This window comes from Centroberyx gerrardi, chromosome 5, assembly GCF_048128805.1.
Source record: "Centroberyx gerrardi isolate f3 chromosome 5, fCenGer3.hap1.cur.20231027, whole genome shotgun sequence".
NCBI classification, from domain to species: Eukaryota; Metazoa; Chordata; class Actinopteri; order Beryciformes; family Berycidae; genus Centroberyx; species Centroberyx gerrardi.
The window spans coordinates 31,844,885-31,871,432 of NC_136001.1; the positions used below are offsets into that span (position 1 = coordinate 31,844,885).

The 26,548-nt window shown below is 44.1% G+C and overlaps 4 protein-coding genes across 4 annotated transcripts; all 4 read left to right on the forward strand.

Annotated features, from left to right (window-relative positions):
* Positions 1 to 5,480: 5,480 nt before the first annotated feature.
* Positions 5,481 to 7,165, forward strand: LOC139925850 (E3 ubiquitin-protein ligase TRIM35-like). Its single transcript, XM_071917345.2, has one exon. It carries the CDS (start codon positions 5,774 to 5,776, stop codon positions 7,163 to 7,165), a length of 1,392 nt encoding a protein of 463 aa, XP_071773446.2. The 5' UTR covers positions 5,481 to 5,773.
* Positions 7,166 to 9,390: 2,225 nt separating this feature from the next.
* On the forward strand, positions 9,391 to 10,802 carry LOC139925860 (E3 ubiquitin-protein ligase TRIM39-like). The gene has a single exon (XM_071917363.2). The coding sequence runs from the start codon at positions 9,397 to 9,399 to the stop codon at positions 10,789 to 10,791; it is 1,395 nt and encodes a 464-aa protein (XP_071773464.2). The 5' UTR covers positions 9,391 to 9,396; the 3' UTR covers positions 10,792 to 10,802.
* A 2,861-nt stretch (positions 10,803 to 13,663) lies between these two features.
* Positions 13,664 to 15,335, forward strand: LOC144539353 (E3 ubiquitin-protein ligase TRIM39-like). The gene has a single exon (XM_078283749.1). The coding sequence runs from the start codon at positions 13,947 to 13,949 to the stop codon at positions 15,333 to 15,335; it is 1,389 nt and encodes a 462-aa protein (XP_078139875.1). The 5' UTR covers positions 13,664 to 13,946.
* Positions 15,336 to 22,483: 7,148 nt separating this feature from the next.
* On the forward strand, positions 22,484 to 24,331 carry LOC139916489 (nuclear factor 7, brain-like). The gene has a single exon (XM_071905389.2). The coding sequence runs from the start codon at positions 22,777 to 22,779 to the stop codon at positions 24,166 to 24,168; it is 1,392 nt and encodes a 463-aa protein (XP_071761490.2). The 5' UTR covers positions 22,484 to 22,776; the 3' UTR covers positions 24,169 to 24,331.
* The last annotated feature ends 2,217 nt before the right edge of the window (positions 24,332 to 26,548 follow it).

A 26,548-nucleotide genomic window follows, 5' to 3' on the forward strand; every position in this document is an offset into this window, starting at 1 on the left:
ACCTCAGCAAGTGCCTGGTTAAATTTGATAGCAGGGCGACGGTTGACAACCTGCAGTCGGAGCTGAAAAGCTTAGCAGGCCAGTGGGACAAGCTGAAAGAATCACCATTGGATGAATATGCGACCAGGACAGTGGAGGATGGACCCGATGGAAAGGAAGAGGACATGGAAATCGTCAACAAAAGCTGTGCCTCCTGCAAAGACTGCCCACTGTGCTGCTATCAAATTCTCCAGAGATTCAACATGCTCACAGATGCATATCACCTGCTTGGACTTGCGTACAAGTTCTTGCTGACACTTTCAATAACCCAGGTGGCCTGCGAACGATCATTTTCAACCCTAAAATACATAAAAAGCAGACTGAGGGGCAGCCTGTCTGCCAGCAAATTGGAAGACTTCATGTTGATGGCCACTGAAAAGGACGTCCTCGTGGCTTTGGACACAGACACTGTAATTGCAGAGAAGAGTGAGCTACTGAGGAAATTGCTGTTATAGTAAGGTGAGATGAAATTATTGATATTATTATATTATTCATAATAATGTAGCAGCTTTTTAGACTGAAGATAATGTGATCATGTGACTCATTATTCCCCCCCTCTCCCCTCTCTCTCTCTTAGGATGCCCTCACTTGTGTGGTTCATTGTCCATTGTTGTTGAGGGTGTTCAGAGGGCCATGCAGCCTTTTCCACTAAGTATACAATACATGCAACTATCTCTCTACATTTTTCTAGATTAAAGATACCGGTACTGTGATCATGTAATTACCGGTACTGTGATTAACTCAATCAATTATCATGTCTCAGTCTCACCTTTCTCTCTGTGTCTCCCCTTCTCTCTCTCTCTCTCTCTCTTAAAGGTTGCCCTCATTTGTTTGAAGAGAAGGTATTTGCTTTTAACTGGAGTGGAGTTAACAGGCGTCCTTTTTTTATTTAGTAGTGAGTTTACAATCTGTGCAATTCTGCTTAAATTTTCTAGAAGATACTGTTACCATCTGAATCTATAATTTATCTAATTTATCATGTCTCCTCTCTCTCTCTCTCTCTCTCTCACTCACTCACTCAGGATGCCATTGTTGTTGAGGGTGTTCAGAGGGCCATGCAGCCTTTTCCACTAAGTAAGTATACAGTACATGCAACTATCTCTCTACATTTTTCAAGATTAAAGATACCGGTACTGTGATCATGTAATTACCGGTACTGTGATTAACTCAATCAATTATCATTGGAGTTCACAGGCAACATTTTGACTTACTTGTATACTTTATACATACTTGTATACTTAAATTTTATTAAATAATTTGAAATGATACTTTGACTTCTAGCAGAGCTTTTTCTTTGACGATTACTTGTACTTCTACTTGAGTATGGAGATTGTGTACTCCACGGCCACCTCTGATCACCAGGGAGTCAGTCAAGAGCGAGTGAGTACACTGGTCCACTCGTCCACGGCACTTACTACTCAGCTTTGTAGTGGTTTGGGGGAATACTACAGTAGGTACGCATATTTGAGGGGACCGCAAGGATGGTGTACTGGTGGGTGGTGTCCGACCGATTGTGGTGGGCCGTCTGGGCCAAAAATGCCAGGGTCAATTTTTTGTCCCAGTCCAGCCCTGATAGAGTATATTCACTCATGCACAAGATTCCTTGTATCAGTCATATCAGGCAGTTTGTATGACACTTACGTTCCGAGCGACATACCTCAGATACTGATATTATTCAGAATCTTATAGTTTCACATTCATTCATAATTCTTTGTGAAATCAGCCAGGTAGCTTGTATGACACTTTCATTCCGAGCAGCGTACCCCAGACACTGGGGTACTAATCCCTAATCATATATTGATTATGAACATTTCTATAATCACTTATAGTTGTATGAATTATAATTATATTATAATTATATGATACTATTTGATTTAGGCCTAACTAACCACTCTTTTTTTTTCTCTCTCTTTTTCTATCAACCTTGGCACAAAGGTTGTTGAACACAGTTCTCAGAACACACAGTTCTCTCAGTCTTGGCACAAAGACTGTAATAACATTGGCACAAAGGTTATTTTCTTCTAAGTCATAGCTCAATGACTTATTCTCTAAACCTTATAGCGCAAAGGTTGTGTAATAGCTCGTCAACTATTAATTAACAGTGAGCTCAAACGTTTTTCTTTCTCTCTAGTCTTAGCACAAAGACTTCCAAGTCATGGCACAATGACTTGTTTCTTTACCTTAAAACAGTGAATCATAACATCTCTCTGGAGTATCCGCTGTCCGACACTCACTATGGCGTCAGGCGGGTCTTCCTTTGTAAGGAGGAACTTGCCCTGGGTCTTGACCCCGACCGGTGGTTAACCTTCAAACTCGCCGCAGGTGTCAGTCAGTGGAGTTTTAAGATATATATATATGATATAGGCCTACTTTACTATGAAATGAGTATTTTTTTCTCACACGCACAGCTGGGATGTTGAGGTTGGAGACAATACACTCTGTTTAGTGGGCGTGGCAACAGAGTCTCCAGAGGAAAGGAGCAATAAGGGATGGATTTTTGGTAATATGGTTCAATAATGGGAAATACAGAACACACTCCCCACCAGATCCAGTCACTGATCTCCAGGTGACGAAGAAGCTCCAGAGGATCAGAGTACAACTGGACTGGAACAAAGGAAAGCTGTCATTCTCTGATCCTGAAATTAACACACATACACACCTTCACACACACACACACTTTCACTGACAAGCTGTTTCCATTCATTTACTGCCAAACAGAACTTTACCATTGGAGATTTCTGTAACACTGAATCAGCACATTTAACGATGATGATGATGACAGTGATGATGTTGACGATGATGATAATGATGATGATAACTGACTCATGGTATTGCCTAATATATCATGTATCAGATAAATATCATTAATTCATTCAACCTTTAAAACATTGAGGATGGGTTCCTCATTTACAATGGTGCCGAGAATTACAATGACCAATTAAAACCAACATTATCTAAATATAATGTAAAATATATATATATAAAAAAAACAGGCTATTTAAAACAGGTACAGTTAGACACCTCTTGAGACAAGACCACTAAACAGACTCACAGGTATCGGTGTTTCATGTTTTAACAGGTTTTGTTAAGTTATTCCAAGAGTAAGGAGCACAGTGCTAAAAGCAGTTTTTCCAAGTTCAGAATTGACTCTAGGAACCTGAAGCATGAGGTTGTTGGAAGAACGAGTCTGGTAGGGCCCAGGGCTCCAGATTAAAAGATTCAAAATATAAGGAGGTAATCTCCCAAACAGGGCCTTATCAATAAATATGTGCCAGTGCTTGTCCCGCCTCATAGAAAGGGAAGGCCAGCCTGCATTTTTATATAAAACACAATGATGCGTTCCATAAGGATCACCAGTAATAAAATGTAGGGCAGAATGATATATAGTGTCCAAGGGTTTAAGTGTGGAAGCAGCCGCATTTCTATAGATTACATGACCGTAGTCAAGAACAGAAAGAAATACTGCTTCCTCTTTCTGCAAAACACTGGGAAGTATGGTCTGTTTCTATATAAAAAGCCCAGTTTCTGTCTCAATTTTTTGACAAGATTGTCAATATGATAATTAAATAACAGTTTATCATCGAGCCAAATTCCAAGGTATTTATACTCATTAACTCTCTCAATGGTATCCCCACGGTGGAGATGAGGAGGTTATTATAGTCAATGTTTCTGGCTCTAGAAAAAAAACATTAACTTTGTTTTCTGCGAATTCAGCACCAGCCTAAGATCTGAGAGTGCACCCTGCAGAAGGTCAAAAAAAAGCTGCAGGTTCGCCACAGCCTGCTGTACAGAATCAGCGAAGCAGTAGATAATTGTATCGTCCACATAAAGATGGGCATGACAATTATTTAAGGCAGAGACAACATCATTAATATAAATAGTGAACAGTACTGGCCCCAAAATAGATCCTTGAGGAACCCCTTTCACTATACGTATCTTATCAGAGACAGCAAATCTATCCGTTAGATAGGTTTGAAACCATCTTACTGCAATGGAATCAAAGCCAATGGCTGAAAGCTTATGCAGCAGTAATGCGACTGTATCAAAAGCCTTCGACAGGTCAACAAAAACGGCAACATAATGTTGTCTATTATCCAGAGCAGACACAATGTAATTTAAAACTAGTGAAGTGGCAGTAATTGTACTGTGATTAGCCCTAAAGCCGGACTGATAGGGGCTCAAAACAGCAGAAGTTGAAAGAAATGATTTAAGTTGCTCGTTTACTAAGGACTCCAGGAGACAGGATAATTTTGATATAGGGCGATAGTTATTAAGATCACTTTTCTCACCGCCTTTATGCAAGGGAAGTGCGTGTGCTGTTTTCCAAACTTTAAGAGTTATTCCAGTGTCAATGGTTAAATAAAAAATGTGAGCTATTTCTTTTGAAGTCACTGGAGCAGAGAGCTTAGTAAAGAAAGGGTCCAAATTATCCTCTCCAATAGAACATCTAGTATTAATAGCTAGGAGGATATCAGTTTCAAGTGTTATTTAGGGACAGATTGTAAAATCGTACAAAAACTGCCTTTAATTAAACAGTGGATACAATTACGGCTGCAACTAATGATTATTTTCATTATCAATTAATCTAACGATTATTTGTTCAGTTAATCGATTAATCATTTAGTTTAAAAATGTCAAAATTAATGACAAATGCGCATCACAAGTTACAAAATTTCAAAGTGATTCTTAAACTTGCTTAGTCTGACAAGCAACCAAAAAAAAACAAAGTTTTCATTTTATAATGAAACAAAATAGAGAAAAGCAGGAAATCTTAGAATTTGTTAAGCTGTAAGCAATGTTTGGTATTTTCACTTGAGAAATGACAAAGATTTTGGAATGAAATGAAAATGACTGTGTAAAGTCCAGAGTTATGACTGTTTACTGTAAATGACAAGTCTCACTGCACTCACTACCTTCAAGTCCAGAAAGAAATCTCACTAATAATTCCAAGAGGGAATGATTTAAAGATTATTCAAGGAGAAGAAAAGGCTGAGACTTTTAAAAATTCAAAGTACCTTAACTCAAAAAATGTACTTTAGTGGAGTAACTAGATTAGTTGATATTGGTTTCTTTCACCTCTGAAAAGTAGATATTTTCCAGACATCTGCTGTTTTTCAGTTTGGGGTTGTGAGTTTGAAATTAAGGAAAATGCAATCCAGTGTGAAAGAAAATGTTATGACAGTTTTGCATTCCTGTTTTAAACAAGAATAATTTTGGGAAAAATTAGATGAGAAAAGGATCTGTAAATAAATATATTTTTGAACCAGCTCATAATTAATGAGCTGGTTCTAAGCTGAGTTGGAAAGAATGGTGTGTGTGTGTGTGTGTGTGTGTGTGTGTGTGTGTGTATAAATAAGAGACAAAGCTCTGCCCCTGTTCTGACTCAACTGAGACAAACCAGGAAACAGAGGCTGTGATTCTTCCACTCCTCACTGAGAAGAGACACAGACAGAGAGACAGACGATAAGATTCACCTTCAGACCAAACCCACGACTTTCACTGAGGGAGGACAGCTACAGGAGGGAATACTGGGAATACTGGGAATACTGGAATACTGCCACTTCAACCTGCTGCTGACTCCACACACTGAATAGGAGTTTTAGAAGAACCACGACTCAAAGTGAAAGTAACTTTCAGGGAACTTTCTAGAGGAGGGAGTGGTGCCACAACTGACTGACTGGATTCCTGTTTGAGCGGTCTGCCTGGTGAGTTTTGAGCTTCACTCAGAGAGAAAATGGCTTCCAGATCAGAGGAGGATCTCTCCTGTCCCATCTGCCATGACATCTTTAAAGATCCTGTCATCCTGTCATGCAGCCACAGCTTCTGTAAAGCCTGTCTGCAGAAATGGTGGACAGAGAAACAAATACATGATTGTCCACTTTGTAAGAGAACATCTTCAAAGAGCGAACCACTTCATAACTTGGCGTTAAGGAACCTGTGTGAGGCTTTCTTACTGGAGAGAGATCAGAGAGCTTCAGCAGGATCTGAGCTTCTCTGCAGTCTGCACTCTGAGAAACTCAAGCTCTTCTGTCTGGACCATCAGCAGACAGTGTGTGTTGTCTGTCGAGATTCAAAAACACACAACAACCACAGATTCAGACCCATCGACGAAGCTGCACAGGATCACAAGGAGGAACTCCAGAAATCACTGAAGCCCTTACAGGAGAAACTGAAGCTCTTTAATGAAGTTAAAGGAAACTGTGATCAAACAGCAGAACACATTAAGGTCCAGGCCCGACGCACAGAGAGGCAGATTAAGGAGGAGTTTAAGAAGCTTCACCAGTTTCTAGATGAGGAAGAGGAGGCCAGGATCGCTGCACTGAGGGAGGAAGAGGAGCAGAAGTGTCAGACGATGAAGGAGAAGACTGAGGGTCTGAGCAGAGAGATAGCAGCTCTTTCAGACATAGTCAGAGCCGTAGAGAAGGAGCTGAGAGCTGAAGACGTCTCGTTCCTGCAGAACTACAAGGCTACAGTGGAAAGAGTCCGGCGCCCCCTGCTGGAGGATCCACAGCTGGTCTCAGGAGCTCTGATAGACGAGGCCAAACACCTGGGCAACCTGAGCGTCACAGTCTGGGACAAGATGAAGGAGATGGTCTCCTACACTCCTGTGATTCTGGACCCAAACACAGCCAATCCAACATTAATCCTGTCTGAGGATCTGACCAGTGTGAGACTTGGAGAGAGACAGCAGCTTCCTGAAAACCCAGAGAGGTTTGACTACCGCTCTGTCCTGGGATCAGAGGGCTTTAACTCAGGAACTCACAGCTGGGATGTTGAGGTTGCAGACTGTCCTGACTGGGTCATGGGCGTGGCAACAGAGTCTGTCCAGAGGAAGGGAGCAATAAGAGATGGATTATGGGTAATATGGTTCTGTAATGGTAAATACCAAACACTCTCCCCACCAGATCCAGCCACTGATCTCCCAGTGAAGAAGAAGCTCCAGAGGATCAGAGTCCAACTGGACTGGAACAGAGGAAAGCTGTCATTCTCTGATCCTGATACTAACACACACATACACACCTTCACACACACTTTCACTGACAAGCTGTTTCCATTCATTTACTGTCTAACTGAACTAAAGATTTTACCATTGAAGGTTTCTGTAACAGTGAAACAGCACATTTAATGATGATGATGACATTGATGACTTTGACGATGATAATAATGATGATGATAATTGACTCTGATGGTATTGCCTAATATATCATGTATCAGGTAAATACCAGTTTCAGTATTTTCACCAATCTGTGTTATTTAGGGACACATTGTAAAATCAAACGAAAACTGCCTTTAATTAAACAGTGGATACAATTAGGGCTGCAGCTAATGATTCTTTTTATTATCAATTAATCTAACAATTATTTTTTCAATTAATCGATTAATCATTTAGTTTATAAAATGTCAAACATAATGTCAAATGCGCTTCAGAAGTTACAAAATTTCAAAGTGATTCTTAAACTTGCTTATTTAGTCTGACCAGTAGCCAAAAAACCCCAAAGTTTTGATTTTATAATGAAACAAAACGGAGCAAAGCAGCAAATCTTAGAATTTGTGAAGCTGTAACCAGCAAATGTTTGGTATTTTTACTTAAAGGATACGGCTGGTGTTTTTAAATACATTTCTTATCATCAACAAATTCTATGAAAATAACAAAATCAACGATGCGTTTGCTCTACTCTCATTACTTTCCGACTTCCCACCTTCCCACGTTGAGACCTGGAGGTTTATATCCTGGTTTAAATCCAGTAGGAGACGCTGTTGTACTGGGCAGCTCCCAGTTGGGAATGTGTGTAAATGTTTTATAATGTGTGAAAAGCAAAATCGTTTTAATCCTAAAATGTTTTACCTTACAATCAAGTTTGTGTATTCTTTGACTTTTTGCATATTTTGTTCTGCTACAAAATCATTTGAAATTGCTTGTTATTTGGGTTTTGTGTCTGAGATCTACACAGTCAGCATGTTCAGACTGTAAAGAAAATTCTGCAAATGTGAAGCTATAAAATTCAAATAAAAGAAAATCATGGTGCACAGAATTGCACAGTATTGAAGTTAAAACTTTTTACACTGTTACCTCTCACTGCCATTTGGAGCGGCCAACATGTGAAGCTGCCTTGGCCCCGTTGTATATTTGCAACATGGCTGAACAGAGCACAGAGTTGAACTGAACGGAAAAAAATTCATACAATGAAGCCGAAAATGAACCACAAGTACAAATGTAAAATATATTCCGTGATAACTATAGTGCTACGGCATTCAATTTCCTGTGGTATTTACATTCATAATCCCCTGAAATAGCTGAAGATTGCTTGCTAGCTAGGCTATCGCTAGCTCAATTGCTAACATTAGCCTAGAAGTTGTAAACAGTTGAGGAAACTTCCTCCAATTTTCCCACCATAAAGCACGTGAACTCAAACTATTAGGATGGCCGAGTTGTGACGTGTTCCCGACTCGTAGAAAAGTACGACCCGACAACACTTGAATGCAGCGTCAGTGTAAAGTCCAGAGTTATGACTGTTTACTGTAAATGACAAGTCTCACTGCACTCACTACCTTCAAGTCCAGAAAGAAATCTCACAAATAATTCCGAGGGAATGATTTAAAGATTATTCAAGGAGAAGAAAAGGCTGAGACTTTAAAAAATCCTAACTACTGTAACTCAAAAAAATGTACTTTAGCATAGTAACTAGATTAGTTGATATTGGTTTCTTTCACCTCTGAAAAGTCGATATTTTCCAGACATCTGCTGTTTTTCAGTTTTGGGTTGTGAGTTTAAAATCAAGGAAAATACAATCCAGTGTGAAAGAAAATGTTATGACAGTTGTAAGGTTCGCATTCCTGTAGTTAACAAGTACAATTTGGGAAAAAAGTACATGGGAAAAGGACTGTAAATAAAAATGTTTTTGAACCAGCTCATGTATCAATGACGTGTGTGAGGAAATAATGGTGTGTGTGTGTGTGTGTGTGTGTATGTATAAATAAGACACAAAGCTCCGCCCCTGACCTGACTCACCTGAGACAAACCAGGAAACAGAGGCTGTGATTCTTCCACTCCTCACTGAGAAGAGACACAGACAGAGAGACAGACGATAAGATTCACCTTCAGACCAAACCCACGACTTCCACTGAGAGAGGACAGCTACAGGAGGGAATACTGGGAATACTGGGAATACTGGAATACTGCCACTTCTACCTGCTGCTGACTCCACACACTGAATAGGAGTTTTAGAAGAACCACAACTCAAACTGAAAGTAACTTTCAGGGAACTTTCTAGAGGAGGGAGTGGTGCCACAACTGACTGACTGGATTCCTGTTTGAGCGGTCTGCCTGGTGAGTTTTGAGCTTCACTCAGAAAGAAAATGGCTTCCAGATCAGAGGAAGATCTCTCCTGTCCCATCTGCCATGACATCTTTAAAGATCCTGTCATCCTGTCATGCAGCCACAGCTTCTGTAAAGTCTGTCTTAAGAAATGGTGGACAGAGAAACTAATACATGATTGTCCACTTTGTAACAGAAGATCTTCAAAAGGGGAACCACCTCGTAACTTGGCGTTAAAGAACCTGTGTGAGGCTTTCTTACTGGAGAGTGATCAGAGAGCTTCAGCAGGATCTGAGCTTCTCTGCAGTCTGCACTCTGAGAAACTCAAGCTCTTCTGTCTGGACCATCAGCAGCCTGTGTGTGTTGTCTGTCGAGATTCAAAAACACACAACAACCACAGATTCAGACCCATCGACGAAGCTGCACAGGATCACAAGGAGGAACTTCGGAAATCACTGAAGCCCTTACAGGAGAAACTGAAGCTCTTTAATGAAGTCAAAGGAAACTGTGATCAAACAGCAGAACACATTAAGGTCCAGGCCCAACGCACAAAGAGGCAGATTAAGGAGGAGTTTAAGAAGCTTCACCAGTTTCTAGAAGAGGAAGAGGAGGCCAGGATCGCTGCACTGAGGGAGGAAGAGGAGCAGAAGTGTCAGACGATGCAGGAGAAGATTGAGGGTCTGAGTAGAGAGATAGCAGCTCTTTCAGACATAGTCAGAGCCGTAGAGAAGGAGCTGAGAGCTGAAGACGTCTCGTTCCTGCAGAACTACAAGGCCACAGTGGAAAGAGTCCAGCGCCCCCTGCTGGAGGATCCACAGCTGGTCTCAGGAGCTCTGATAGACGAGGCCAAACACCTGGGCAACCTGAGCTTCACAGTCTGGGACAAGATGAAGGAGATGGTCTCCTACACTCCTGTGATTCTGGACCCAAACACTGCCAATCCAACATTAATCCTGTCTGAGGATCTGACCAGTGTGAGACGTGGAGAGAGACAGCAGCTTCCTGAAAACCCAGAGAGGTTTAAATACCGCCTCTCTGTCCTGGGATCAGAGGGCTTTAACTCAGGAACTCACAGCTGGGATGTTGAGGTTGGAGACAGTCCAGTCTGGGTAGTGGGCGTGGCAACAGAGTCTGTCCAGAGGAAGGGAGCAATAAGAGATGGATTATGGGTAATATGGTTCCATAATGGTAAATACAGAACACTCTCCCCACCAGATCCAGCCACTGATCTCCCAGTGAAGAAGAAGCTCCAGAGGATCAGAGTACAACTGGACTGGAACAGAGGAAAGCTGTCATTCTCTGATCCTGATACTAACACACACATACACACCTTCACACACACTTTCACTGACAAGCTGTTTCCATTCATTAGAACTGTAACTGTGCTAAAGATTTTACCATTGAAGGTCTCTGTAACAGTGAAACAGCACATTTAAGGATGATAATGATGATGGTGATGATAACTGACTCATGGTATTGCCTAATATATCATGTATCAGATAAATATCAGTTTTAACATTTTAATAAATCTGTGTTTTTTTAGGGACAGATTGCAAAATCATACAAAAACTGCCAAAAAATGTTCTAAAAGTTCTAAAATAATTAAAGCAGCAATGATCGGGCCCTCGCACCTTTGTGCACGTCGGGGTGTGCCGCAGCCGCGGCATCGTTACTGGACACTGACCGGTCGACGCGGCTTTGAATTTTCAGTATAAAACATGTCATTTCCTTTTGCCAGTAGGTGGCGCTATGACTATGATTCAAAATTGGCCTGTAGATGTCTTCAGGCCATGACTCTCATCAAACATGTGAAGTTTGGGGCAGATTTGACCATGTACAGTCGAGTTACAAACCACTTCCTGTGTTGCCAGTAGGTGGAGCTATGACTATGATTCAAAATTGGCCTGTAGATGTGTTCAGGCCGGGACGCTCATAAAATGTGTGAAGTTTGGGGCAGATTTGACCATGTACAGCCAAGTTCCAAACCACTTCCTGTGTTGCCAGTAGGTGGCGCTATGACTGTAACTGAATATTGGCCTGTAGATGTGCTCAGGCCGGGACAATTATCAAACATGTGAAGTTTGGGGCAGATTTGACCACGTACAGCCGAGTTACAAACCACTTCCTGTGTTGCCAGTAGGTGGCGCTATGACCAGAAGTGAATATTGGTCTGTAGATGTGCTCAGGCCGAGACACTTATCAAACATGTGAAGTTTGGGGCAGATGTGACCATGTACAGTGGAGATACATAGCACTTCCTGTTTCATGGCGAAACATGGAAATTCCACGCCTCGCCACGCCCACGCCGTTGGACGAAAACTCAAGCTTTTACCAACTTTTCATCGTCAAGGTCTGTTATATACGCTGAGCAAGTTTGAGGTGGATCCGATTAACCTCCTAGGAGGAGTTCGTTAAAGTATGACCCCTGTAAATGGCAAAAAATGCCACAATAAATGTAAAATGGCTGACTTCCTGTTGGGTTTATGTCATGGCACCCATGAGGTTTTTTTTAAGTCTGGACATGATACATGTGCCTACAAAATTTCGTACATGTAGGTGAAATGTAGCGCGAGGGGTATTTTTTTAAAATTTTGTAGGGGGCGCTATTGAGCCATTTTGCCACACCCATGCGCAAGATGCATAAAATATGTAATTTTTCACCACTCTGAGGCATGTGCAAAGTTGCGTGCGTTTTCGAGCACCTTTAACCCCTCAAAAATGCGATTCATTCGGGGGAAAAATAATAATAATTCCTTGCATTACAATAGGGCCTCGCACCGGTCGGTGCTCGGGCCCTAATAAGTTAAACTGAGTTGACACTTGTGGTGGATTTTTGTGGTGGTGGTGATGGTGGTGGTGGGGGGGTTTACAGTTGACCACCTGCCTTCCTAAAAGTCTGTACACGGCCCTGAGCCTAAATGATAGAGAAGTATGATTGAGACCTGGAGGTTCATATCCTGGTTTAAATCCAGTAGAAGACGCTGGTTGTACTGGGCAGCTCCCAGTTGGGAATGTGTGTAAATATTTTGTAATGTGGGAAACAGTAAAATGATTCTAATCCTAAAATGTTTTACCTTATAATCAAGTTTGTATAGTGTTAGACTTTTTGCATATTTTGTTCTGCTACAAAATCATTTGAAATTGCTTGTTATTTGGATTTTGTGTTTGAGATCTACACAGTCAGCATGTTCAGACTGTAAAGAAAATTCTGCAAATGTGAAGCTATAAAATTCAAATAAAAGAAAATCATGGTGCACAGAATTGCCTCAGTATTGAAGTTAAAACTTTTTACACTGTTACCTCTCACTGCCATTTGGAGCGGCCAACATGCGAAGCTGCCTGGGCCCCGTTGTATATTTGCAACATGGCTGAACAGAGCACAGAGTCGTACGTGAACGGAAAAAAATTCATACAATGAAGCCGAAAATGAACCACAAGTACAAATGTAAAATATATTCCTTGATAACTATACTGCTACGGCATTCAATTTCCTGTGGTATTTACATTCAAAATCCCCTAAAATAGCTGAAGATTGCTTGCTAGCTAGGCTATCGCTAGCTCAATTGCTAACATTAGCCTAGAAGTTGTAAACAGTTGAGAAAACGTTCTCTAATTTTCCCACCATAAAGCACGTGAACTCAAACTATTCAGATGGCCGAGTTGTGACGTGTTCCCGACTCGTAGAAAAGTACGACCCGACAACACTTGAATGCAGCGTCAGTGTAAAGTCCAGAGTTATGACTGTTTACTGTAAATGACAAGTCTCACTGCACTCACTACCTTCAAGTCCAGAAAGAAATCTCACTAATAATTCCAAGAGGGAATGATTTAAAGATTATTCAAGGAGAAGAAAAGGCTGAGACTTTTAAAAATCCTAACTACCGTAACTCAAAAAAATGTACTTTAGCATAGTAACTAGATTAGTTGATATTGGTTTCTTTCACCTCTGAAAAGTCGATATTTTCCAGACATCTGCTGTTTTTCAGTTTTGGGTTGTGAGTTTCAAATCAAGGAAAATACAATCCAGTGTGAAAGAAAATGTTATGACAGTTGTAAGGTTCGCATTCCTGTAGTTAACAAGTACAATTTGGGGAAAAACTACATGGGAAAAGGACTGTAAATAAAAATGTTTTTGAACCAGCTCATGTATCAATGACGTGTGTGAGGAAATAATGGTGTGTGTGTGTGTGTGTGTGTGTGTATGTATAAATAAGACACAAAGCTCCGCCCCTGACCTGACTCACCTGAGACAAACCAGGAAACAGAGGCTGTGATTCTTCCACTCCTCACTGAGAAGAGACACAGACAGAGAGACAGACGATAAGATTCACCTTTAGACCAAACCCACGACTTCCACTGGGGGAGGACAGCTACAGGAGGGAATACTGGGAATACTGGGAATACTGGAATACTGCCACTTCTACCTGCTGCTGACTCCACACACTGAATAGGAGTTTTAGAAGAACCACGACTCAAAGTGAAAGTAACTTTCAGGGAACTTTCTAGAGGAGGGAGTGGTGCCACAACTGACTGACTGGATTCCTGTTTGAGCGGTCTGCCTGGTGAGTTTTGAGCTTCACTCAGAGAGAAAATGGCTTCCAGATCAGAGGAGGATCTCTCCTGTCCCGTCTGCCATGACATCTTTAAAGATCCTGTCATCCTGTCATGCAGCCACAGCTTCTGTAAAGCCTGTCTTAAGAAATGGTGGACAGAGAAACAAAAACATGATTGTCCAGTTTGTAACAGAAGATCTTCAAAAGACGAACCACTTCGTAACTTGGCATTAAGGAACCTGTGTGAGGCTTTCTTACTGGAGAGAGATCAGAGAGCTTCAGCAGGATCTGAGCTTCTCTGCAGTCTGCACTCTGAGAAACTCAAGCTCTTCTGTCTGGACCATCAACAGCCAGTGTGTGTTGTCTGTCGAGATTCAAAAACACACAACAACCACAGATTCAGACCCATCGACGAAGCTGCACAGGATCACAAGGAGGAACTCCAGAAATCACTGAAGCCCTTACAGGAGAAACTGAAGCTCTTTAATGAAGTCAAAGGAAACTGTGATCAAACAGCAGAACACATTAAGGTCCAGGCCCGACGCACAGAGAGGCAGATTAAGGAGAAGTTTAAGAAGCTTCACCAGTTTCTAGAAGAGGAAGAGGAAGCCAGGATCGCTGCACTGAGGGAGGAAGAGGAACAGAAGAGTCGGACGATGAAGGAGAAGACTGAGGGTCTGAGCAGAGAGATAGCAGCTCTTTCAGACACAGTCAGAGCCATAGAGAAGGAGCTGAGAGCTGAAGACGTCTCGTTCCTGCAGAACTACAAGGCCACAGTGGAAAGAGTCCAGCGCCCCCTGCTGGAGGATCCACAGCTGGTCTCAGGAGCTCTGATAGACGAGGCCAAACACCTGGGCAACCTGAGCTTCACAGTCTGGGACAAGATGAAGGAGATGGTCTCCTACACTCCTGTAATTCTGGACCCAAACACTACAGAACTCATCCTGTCTGAAGATCTGACCAGTGTGAGATGGGAAGAGAATCAGCAGCTTCCTGAAAACCCAGAGAGGCTTGACTGGTACTGCTCTGTCCTGGGATCTGAGGGCTTTAACTCAGGGACTCATAGCTGGGATGTTGAGGTTAGAGACAATACATTCTGGGTTGTGGGCGTGGCAGCAGAGTCTGTCCAGTGGAAGAGAAGAGTAAAGGGTGGATTACGGGCAATATGGTTCCATAATGGTAAATACAGAACACTCTCCCCACCAGATCCAGAAACTGTTCTCTCAGTGAAGAAGAAGCTCCAGAGGATCAGAGTACAACTGGACTGGAACAGAGGAAAGCTGTCATTCTCTGATCCTGATACTAACACACACATACACACCTTCACACACACTTTCACTGACAAGCTGTTTCCATTCATTAGAACTGTAACTGTGTTAAAGATTTTACCATTGAAGGTTTCTGTAACAGTGAAACAGCACATTTAATGATGATGATGATGATAACTGACTCATGGTATTGCATAATATATCTTGTATCAGATAAATATCAGTTTCAACATTTTCACCAATCTTTGTTATTTAGGGACAGATTGTAAAATCATACAAAAACTGCCTTTAATTACACAATTTGGGCTGCAGCCAATCATTATTTTAATTAGCAATTAATCTAACAATTATTTTTTCAATTAATCGATTAATCATTTAGTTTATAAAATGTCAAACATAATGTCAAATGCGCTTCAGAAGTTACAAGATTTCAAAGTGATTCTTAAACTTGCTTATTTAGTCTGACCAGTAGCCAAAAAACCCCAAAGTTTTGATTTTATAATGAAACAAATCTTAGAATTTGTGAAGCTGTAACCTGCAAATGTTTGGTATTTTTACTTAAAGGATACGGCTGGTGTTTTTAAATACATTTCTTATCGTCAACAAATTCTATGAAAATAACAAAATCAACGATGCGTTTGCTCTACTCCCATTACTTTCCGACTTCCCACCTTCCCACGTTGAGACCTGGAGGTTTATATCCTGGTTTAAATCCAGTAGGAGACGCTGGTTGTACTGGGCAGCTCCCAGTTGGGAATGTGTGTAAATGTTTTATAATGTGTGAAACAGCAGAATTATTTTAATCCTAAAATATTTTATCTTACAATCAAGTTTGTGTATTCTTTGACTTTTTGCATATTTTGTTCTGCTACAAAATCATTTGAAATTGCTTGTTATTTGGGTTTTGTGTCTGAGATCTACACAGTCAGCATGTTCAGACTGTAAAGAAAATTCTGCAAATGTGAAACTATAAAATTCAAATAAAACAAAATCATGGTGCACAGAATTGCACAGTATTGAAGTTAAAACTTTTTACACTGTTACCTCTCACTGCCATTTGGAGCAGCCAACATGTGAAGCTGCCTTGGCCCCGTTGTATATTTGCAACATGGCTGAACAGAGCACAGAGTTGTACGTGAACGGAAAAAAATTGTCATGATCTGGCTCTTGTGTTCTGCCCGCCCACCTAATCCTCTTCCTTTTCTCCCTCTGCCTCAGCAGGTCCATGCAGAGGGGCGGGCCCGATCTCCACGGGAGCGAGGCTCACAGGCACACCTGTTTCTCATCCTGTCATCAGCCCGGCTACTTAAGCCTACTCCTAGTTTCCCCCAGTGCCAGTTGATTCCCGCTCATGCTCAAGTCTCCTGCCGCCTCGCTCTCGTGGAGACCTCCCGTCATAGTGTATTCACTGCGTATCTCTTGTTGAAACTGTAGTTCCAGTTTTCTAGAGTTTTTTCCCTCCGGGGCACTCTCAGTTATTTTTTGCCTGCTCGTGGTCTCATTTTTTCCCGCAAGGAGTTTCTCTGTTATTATTGGAAATAAAACCGTTTTTTGTTCGATTCTGCATCTGGGTCCTGTCTCCTCGTGAACACACCCCTAACAGAATCAACTGGCCAAGATGGACCCAGCAGAATCTGAGAGTTTTAAGCGGGCGCTCTCCAGCCAGGCAGCAGTGGTGAATCAGCACGAGTCTTCCCTGCTTCAGGTGATGGAACACCTGCAGCAGCTCACCGCCAGCGTGTCTCAACTGGGCGGCCAACTGGAGGCCATCAAAGACCAAGTGATTCCACCTTCCGGCTCTTCCCCTCAACTCCAAGCACCTGACCAGGCCGCCAGTCCAGCGCAGCAAACCAGAGAGCCCTACATCCCTATACCGGCCAGGTACTCCGGTGATTTAGGGACATGTGCTCAGTTTCTCCATCAGTGTTCACTAGTGTTTAGCCAACAGCCCAATACATATGCTTCTCAGTCAGCTAAAATCTCATTTGTCATGAGTCTTCTCACAGGACAGGCAGCCGCCTGGTCCTTAGCTATCTCCGGTCAGCAATCAGACCTCCTCACTGACTACAAACTATTCTCAGATGAGATGAAGCGGGTTTTCGACCACCCAGTCAAGGGTAGACAGGCAGTGGGTCAATTGCTGGATCTTCAGCAGGGAAACCAGCCAGTGTCACAGTTTGCTGTAAGTTTCCGCATTCTAGCCGCGGAGAGCAGGTGGGGGGACGCAGCTCTTCAGGCTGTTTTTTGTAAAGGGCTCTCCAGTGAAATTAAAGATGAGCTGGCAGTGCGTGAAGAATGCTCCTCACTTAACCAACTCATAGATTTAGCCATCAGACTAGATAACAGACTGAGGGAGAGGAATAGGGAAAGGCTGGAAACCAGGAGAAGACGACCTGCAGCCGGTTCCTCGCCTCCCGTCCAGGACCCCGCACCACCCACTCAAGGCTCCACCCTCCTCGCCCACGAGTCCCGCCAACCCCCAGCGGAGGAACCCATGCAGCTCGGACGGGCGCGCCTGACCCCAGCAGAACGACAGAGACGGATGACAGGGAGACTCTGCCTCTACTGCGGCCAAGAGGGACATTACGTCAGCCGCTGCCCGGAGGCGCCAAAAGGCCAGGCTCACCGGGGAACAGGAGGTTCCTGGTGAGCCGAATCTCGTCAGCCTCCGCTTCACGCCTCCGGGTAGCAGGTACGATTCACGCCACACAACACTCCCTCTCGGTCGAGGTCTTGGTCGACTCGGGGGCAGATGACAATTTCATTGACGTTGGTTTCGTTAAAGCCCATGGCCTACCTGTGTATAAGCTAACCTCACCCAAGGAGATCCACTCCATAGATGGTAAATTGTTGGAAATTGTTACTCACAAGACTGAGCCCCTTAGGCTACTTCTCTCCAGCAATCATCACGAGCATATAGAATTGTTTGTCATCACCTCTCCCCTTAACAACGTCATCTTGGGCATTCCCTGGCTCAAGCTGCATAACCCCCACATTGACTGGGTCACGGGCACCATCCGCAAGTGGAGCCTGCACTGCCATGCTCACTGCCTGCAATCTGCAGTCCCGGCCCGGATCTCCAGCTCCTGCCAGCAACCCGAGGTAATTGACCTGACTAATGTTCCCTCCGAGTATCATGACTTAAAGGAGGTGTTCAGTAAGACTTCTGCCAGCACCCTTCCCCCGCATAGACCTTACGACTGCGCAATCGAGTTGCTCCCCGGGTCACCCCTCCCTACCAAACGGTTGTATAACCTCTCCAAGCCTGAAAGGGAAGCTATGGAGAGTTATATCACTGACTCGGTAGCGGCGGGGCTGATCCGGCCCTCTTCCTCACCTGTAGGGGCGGGTTTTTTCTTCGTTGAGAAAAAGGACAAAACGCTCCGCCCCTGTATTGATTACACAGGACTTAACGACATCACAGTCAAGAACAAGTACCCTCTTCCACTCATAGACTCTGCGTTCAGCCCCCTACACGACGCCTGCGTTTTCTCAAAATTAGATTTGAGAAACGCCTACCATCTCGTCAGGATCCGTGAGGGGGATGAATGGAAGACTGCGTTTAACACGCACCTGGGACACTTTGAGTATCGGGTGATGCCTTTTGGACTGACTAATGCTCCTGCAGTTTTTCAATGTTTGGTAAATGATGTGTTACGAGACTTACTAAACAAGGTTGTCTTCGTTTACCTCGATGACATTTTGATTTTCTCCCGGTCCCAAGAGGAACATGTTAGTCACGTCCGGGATGTCTTACAAAGACTCCTAGAAAACAAGCTCTATGTCAAGGCTGAGAAATGTGAGTTTCATGTGTCTTCTGTCAGTTTCTTAGGATACGTGGTGGAGAAGGGGCAGCTGCGGGCCGACCCCTCAAAGGTGGAGGCAGTCCGGGAGTGGCCTGTTCCCACCACTCGCAAGCAACTACAACGCTTCCTAGGGTTTGCTAATTTTTACAGACGGTTCATAAGAAACTATAGCCGGATAGCGGCCCCTCTCTCTTTCCTCACCTCGAGTAAAGTAAACTTTGCCTGGTCACCTACTGCTGATGCTGCTTTTGGCACACTGAAAGACATGTTTATCAATGCGCCTGTCCTTACTCACCCAGATCCTGAGCAGCAGTTTGTGGTCGAGGTTGATGCCTCGGATTCAGGGGTCGGGGCCGTCCTCTCCCAGCGCCAGCCTGCTGACGGCAAGCTCCACCCCTGCGCTTTCTTCTCTCGTCGCCTCAGTCCTGCGGAGCGCAACTACGACGTGGGAAACCGAGAGCTATTGGCAGTGGTTCTGGCTCTTCAGGAGTGGCGGCACTGGTTGGAGGGGTCGGCGCAGCCATTCATCGTGTGGACAGACCACAAGAACCTGTCATACCTGCGCACGGCGCGGCGCCTCAACTCCCGTCAGGCCCGTTGGGCTCTCTTCCTGGGCCGGTTCTCCTACACCCTCACCTATCGCCCCGGTTCGAGGAACGTCAAGCCAGATGCACTCTCCCGACAGTTTTCCGAGGAAGAGAGAGAGCCCAGCAGTGAGACCATCCTTCCTCCCGCCTGTGTGGTGGGGGGGCTCCGGTGGCGGGTCGAGAAGGAGGTCCAGGAAGCCCTCCAGGGACAAACTGTGCCGGACGGGTGCCCTCCCGGACGGCTTTTCGTTCCCATGGTCACGAGATCTTCAGTGCTCTCTTGGGGACACGCCTCCCGGATAGCTTGCCACCCGGGAGTCCATCGCACCCTCACATTGGTTCAGCAGCGTTTTTGGTGGCCGTCCATGGCTGCTGATGTTCGAGCCTTCATTGCCGCCTGCACGGTGTGTGCTCGCAACAAGGCCTCACACCGTCCCCCGGCGGGTCTCCTCCAGCCCCTACCCATTCCTCCACGCCCTTGGTCTCACATAGCAGTGGATTTTGTTACGGGCCTACCTCCCTCAGAAGGAAACGACACCATTTTGACTATTGTGGATCGGTTCTCCAAGGCGGTTCATTTTGTTCCCCTTCCCAAGCTCCCCTCCGCCTTGGAGACCGCTAATCTGCTAGTTCAGCATGTGTTCAGGCTCCATGGTATCCCCCAGGACATCGTATCGGACCGAGGTCCACAATTCACCTCCCAGGTATGGAAGGCTTTCTGTCGGGCTCTGGGGGCCGCCACCAGTCTCACCTCCGGCTACCATCCCCAATCTAACGGGCAAACGGAACGGGCCAATCAGGACCTGGAGACTGCTCTCCGCTGCGTCGCCTCCCGGCTCCCCTCCTCCTGGGCGACACACCTTCCCTGGGTGGAGTATGCGCACAACTCCTTGATCAGCTCGGCCACGGGTATGTCCCCGTTCATGATCAACACGGGGTTCCAACCCCCTCTATTCCCCAGCCAGGAGTCCGATGCGGCGGTGCCCTCGGTTCGGGCCCAGTTCCGCCGGGTCAGACAGGTGTGGCGTGAGACCAGGGCAGCGTTGGGTAGGACCGCTGAACGGAATCGGCGGTTGGCGGACCGCCACCGGATCCCTGCTCCCAACTACAAGGTGGGTCAAGAGGTATGGCTGTCATCACGAGATCTTCCCCTCCAGACCGAGTCCAGGAAAATGGCCCCCAGGTACGTCGGTCCCTACACGGTGGAGAAAGTGATCAACCCTAGTGCCGTCCGGCTCCGCCTCCCTGCCTCACTGAACGTCCACCCGGTGTTCCACGTCTCCCTCCTGAAACCTGTCTCGGTCAGCCCTCTCCAACCACCAGTGCCACCGCCTCCTCCCCCCCGTCTCATCGAGGGTCACCCAGCATACACTGTCACCCGCATTCTGGACGTCCGCAGGCGGGGCCGAGGATATCAGTACCTGGTGGATTGGGAGGGGTACGGTCCCGAGGAGCGCTCCTGGATCTCGCGCTCCCTCATCCTCGACCCACAACTGCTGCGAGAGTTCTACACTAGGTACCCGGGTAAGCCAGGTAGGACGCCTGGAGGCGTCCATTAGGGGGGGGTACTGTCATGATCTGGCTCTTGTGTTCTGCCCGCCCACCTAATCCTCTTCCTTTTCTCCCTCTGCCTCAGCAGGTCCATGCAGAGGGGCGGGCCCGATCTCCACGGGAGCGAGGCTCACAGGCACACCTGTTTCTCATCCTGTCATCAGCCCGGCTACTTAAGCCTACTCCTAGTTTCCCCCAGTGCCAGTTGATTCCCGCTCATGCTCAAGTCTCCTGCCGCCTCGCTCTCGTGGAGACCTCCCGTCATAGTGTATTCACTGCGTATCTCTTGTTGAAACTGTAGTTCCAGTTTTCTAGAGTTTTTTCCCTCCGGGGCACTCTCAGTTATTTTTTGCCTGCTCGTGGTCTCATTTTTTCCCGCAAGGAGTTTCTCTGTTATTATTGGAAATAAAACCGTTTTTTGTTCGATTCTGCATCTGGGTCCTGTCTCCTCGTGAACACACCCCTAACAAAAATCATACAATGAAGCCGAAAATGAACCACAAGTACAAATGTAAAATATATTCCTTGATAACTATACTGCTACGGCATTCAATTTCCTGTGGTATTTACATTCAAAATCCCCTGAAATAGCCAAATATTGCTTGCTAGCTAGGCTATCGCTAGCTCAATTGCTAACATTAGCCTAGAAGTTGTAAACAGTTGAGGAAACTTCCTCCAATTTTCCCACCATAAAGCACGTGAACTCAAACTATTAGGATGGCCGAGTTGTGACGTGTTCCCGACTCGTAGAAAAGTACGACCCGACAACACTTGAATGCAGAGTCAGTGTAAAGTCCAGAGTTATGACTGTTTACTGTAAATGACAAGTCTCACTGCACTCACTACCTTAAAGTCCAGAAAGAAATCTCACTAATAATTCCAAGAGGGAATGATTTAAAGATTATTCAAGGAGAAGAAAAGGCTGAGACTTTTAAAAATCCTAACTACCGTAACTCAAAAAAATGTACTTTAGCATAGTAACTAGATTAGTTGATATTGGTTTCTTTCACCTCTGAAAAGTAGATATTTTCCAGACATCTGCTGTTTTTCAGTTTTGGGTTGTGAGTTTCAAATCAAGGAAAATGCAATCCAGTGTGAAAGAAAATGTTATGACAGTTGTAAGGTTCGCATTCCTGTAGTTAACAAGTACAATTTGGGGAAAAAGTACATGGGAAAAGGATTGTAAATAAAAATGTTTTTGACCAGCTCATGTATCAATGATGTGTGTGAGGAAATAATGGTGTGTGTGTGTGTGTGTGTGTGTGTGTGTATCAATAAGACACAAAGCTCCGCCCCTGACCTGACTCACCTGAGACAAACCAGGAAACAGAGGCTGTCATTCTTCCACTCCTCACTGAGAAGAGACACAGACAGAGAGACAGACGATAAGATTCACCTTCAGACCAAACCCACGACTTCCACTGAGAGAGGACAGCTACAGGAGGGAATACTGGGAATACTGGGAATACTGGAATACTGCCACTTCAACCTGCTGCTGACTCCACACACTGAATATAAGTTTTAGAAGAACCACGACTCAAAGTGAAAGTAACTTTCAGGGAACTTTCTAGAGGAGGGAGTGGTGCCACAACTGACTGACTGGATTCCTGTTTGAGCGGTCTGCCTGGTGAGTTTTGAGCTTCACTCAGAGAGAAAATGGCTTCCAGATCAGAGGAGGATCTCTCCTGTCCCGTCTGCCATGACATCTTTAAAGATCCTGTCATCCTGTCATGCAGCCACAGCTTCTGTAAAGCCTGTCTGCAGAAATGGTGGACAAAGAAACAAATACATGATTGTCCAGTTTGTAACAGAAGATCTTCAAAAGACGAACCACTTCGTAACTTGGCGTTAAAGAACCTGTGTGAGGCTTTCTTACTGGAGAGAGATCAGAGAGCTTCAGCAGGATCTGAGCTTCTCTGCAGTCTGCACTCTGAGAAACTCAAGCTCTTCTGTCTGGACCATCAGCAGCCAGTGTGTGTTGTCTGTCGAGATTCAAAAACACACAACAACCACAGATTCAGACCCATCGACGAAGCTGCACAGGATCACAAGGAGGAACTCCAGAAATCACTGAAGCCCTTACAGGAGAAACTGGAGCTCTTTAATGAAGTCAAAGAAAACTGTGATCAAACAGCAGAACACATTAAGGTCCAGGCTGGACACACAGAGAGGCAGATTAAGGAGAAGTTTAAGAAGCTTCACCAGTTTCTAGAAGAGGAAGAGGAGGCCAGGATCGCTGCACTGAGGGAGGAAGAGGAGCAGAAGTGTCGGATGATGAAGGAGAAGATTGAGGGTCTGAGTAGAGAGATAGCAGCTCTTTCAGACACAGTCAGAGCCGTAGAGAAGGAGCTGAGAGCTGAAGACGTCTCGTTCCTGCAGAACTACAAGGCTACAGTGGAAAGAGTCCAGCGTCCCCTGCTGGAGGATCCACAGCTGGTCTCAGGAGCTCTGATAGACGAGGCCAAACACCTGGGCAACCTGAGCTTCACAGTCTGGGACAAGATGAAGGAGATGGTCTCCTACACTCCTGTGATTCTGGACCCAAACACTGCCAATCCAACATTAATCCTGTCTGAGGATCTGACCAGTGTGAGACGTGGAGAGATTCAGCAGCTTCCTGAAAACCCAGAGAGGTTTGACAACTGCTTTGTCGTGGGATCTGAGGGCTTTAACTCAGGAACTCACAGCTGGGATGTTGAGGTTGGAGACAATACATTCTGGCTGGTGGGCGTGGCAGCAGAGTCTGTCCAGAGGAAGGGAGTAGTAAGAGATGGATTATGGGTAATATGGTTCTGTAATGGTAAATACCAAACACTCTCCCCACCAGATCCAGCCACTGATCTCCCAGTGAAGAAGAAGCTCCAGAGGATCAGAGTACAACTGGACTGGAACAGAGGAAAGCTGTCATTCTCTGATCCTGATACTAACACACACATACACACCTTCACACACACTTTCACTGACAAGATGTTTCCACTAATTGAAACTTTAACTGAACTAAAGATTTTACCACTGAAGGTCTCTGTAACACTGAAACAGCACATTTAATGATGATGATGATGACGTTGACGATGATGATGGTGATGATGATGATGATGATAACTGACTCATGGTACTGCCTAATATATCATGTATCACATAAACATCAGTTTCAACATTTTAACAACTGTTATTTGGGGACAGATTGCAAAATCATACAAAAGCTGCCTTTCTTTAAACAGTGGATATAATTAGGGCCACAACTAATGATTGTTTTCATTATCAATTAATATAACAATCATTTGTTTGATTTATCGATTAATCATTTAGTTTATAAAATGTCAAAAATAATGACAAATGCCCATCACATGTTACCAGAGTCCAAAGTGATTCTTAAAATTTCTTATTTATTTTGACAAGCAGCCAAAAAAAGTTTTCATTTTATAATAAAACAAAATGGAGAAAGCAGCAAATCTTAGAATTTGTGAAGCTGTAACCAGCAAATATTTGGTGTATTTACTTGAGAAATGACAAAAAATGTGAAATGAAATGAAAACAGAAAACAGAAATGAGTACATTTTCTGTTGACTGACTAATGAATTAATCGACGAATGGTTTCAGCACTAGATGCAATAAGCAATCAGAAGTCATGGATTCACACAATGTCTTCAGGGGTTCAGTTTCCCAAAATCAGATCAACAGGAAGTTTGTGTTTTTGTCCCGTTGCAAGTCAGCGAAGCAAAGCTGATCTTTCTGCATAGATGTTTGCTGTGGAACAAATATGGGCAGGCAGCAGCCTAAATGACAGAGAAGTGTGATTGAGACCTGGAGGTTTATATCCTGGTTTAAATCCAGTAGGAGACGCTGGTTGTACTGGGCAGCTCCCAGTTGGGAATGTGTGTAAATGTTTCACAATGTGTGAAAAGCAAAATTATTCTAATCCTAAAATATTTTACCTTACAATCAAGTTTGTGTATTCTTTGACTTTTTGCATATTTTGTTCTGCTACAAACTCATATGCAATTGCTTCTTATTTGGATGTACAAACACCTCTTGTTTCATTTCAGATAAACTGCATCACTGGCAAATATTTGTTCGACATTTCATATCATGTGTTACTCAGATTTCATATTTAAATTGTAGGTATCAACACGAATACCTGGGACAGCCAACATAACCCATGGGAGGGTTTTTATATTTCTTTAAATTTTTTACCATAACTCCTAAATCATAAGGCCTAGAATCAATGTTGTCCCCCTCAGATTCCTTGGCTCAAGACAAATTAATCTATTAATAATAATAATAATAATAAGCTTATTTATATATTGCACATATTGGTTTTCATTTACGCCATAGTTTTCCCGCCATTTTGAATTTGATGCGAAACCTAAATTTTCGTTATTTCTCAGTTCTGTTGTTTCTTTTGTTATGAAGCACTTTGTAACCTTGGTTTTGAATGGTGCCACATTAATAAAGATTTACTAAGCTTGTGCAGCTTTAATAACATCATAGGCTATGAACATTAAAAGTAACACAAATTTGTTGAAAGTGACACATTCACTGAAGAGTGGAAACAATTTCTTCAATATATTTAAGAGAATTCTATTTTTAGTGAATGATAAACAAGACAGTTACTTTATCTTATGCCTGATGTTGTTTGCTTGCAGCAGAGAAGACCTGAGAAACACAAGAGCTGAACGTTTTAAAAGATAAGAGGAAACAGAGACTGTAGAGACGGGCAGAGGTCGACCATAGGACCAATCATTAGTAAATGATGTGTGCGTGGTCAGTGTATGTGATACTCAGAGGCCCTGTGGGGGGGTGGGGGTGGGGGCAGTACACACACACACACACACACACACACACACACACACACAAAGGCAGAAATTGCCTCATATCGTAGTTTATTTCCTAAAGTGTGTGTTGTGTTCTTGGTGAGCGGGCTACAAGAGAATAAGGAAATACACAAGGAAATCATCACTCTACATCTGGGTAATGAAAACCTGAGAAACTCAACATCTGAACGTTTCGGAAAAAGACACAAAAAAAAAATCTGTTCCTCCTTCCAGCTCGCTCTGGGCCGGGGGCCAAGCGAGGGGAGGAAGGAAGGAGGGAGGGATGGAGGGGAGCGGGAGGGAGAAAGCAGGCAGGATCTGTGGGGATTGCAGGGGTGCATGGAACAGATGCAGAATAATTTAACTCTTCCTCGGCCGAGCACCGTTCCGCTCATCGAGCTCTGCTTTCAGCCCTCCTGATTAGAAACAGTAGAAGAGCTTTGTTCCAAACTGAGATATCCGCCCTGAGCTACTCTTACAAAACGACTGATGGCACAAAATTAAAATGAATCGTTTTCATTTTAATTTACTCATTTAATCAGCATTTCATTTCAAACAATAGCTACTCGCTTAGGTCCTTGATTGAGAAAATGATAACACCATTACAGACTTGA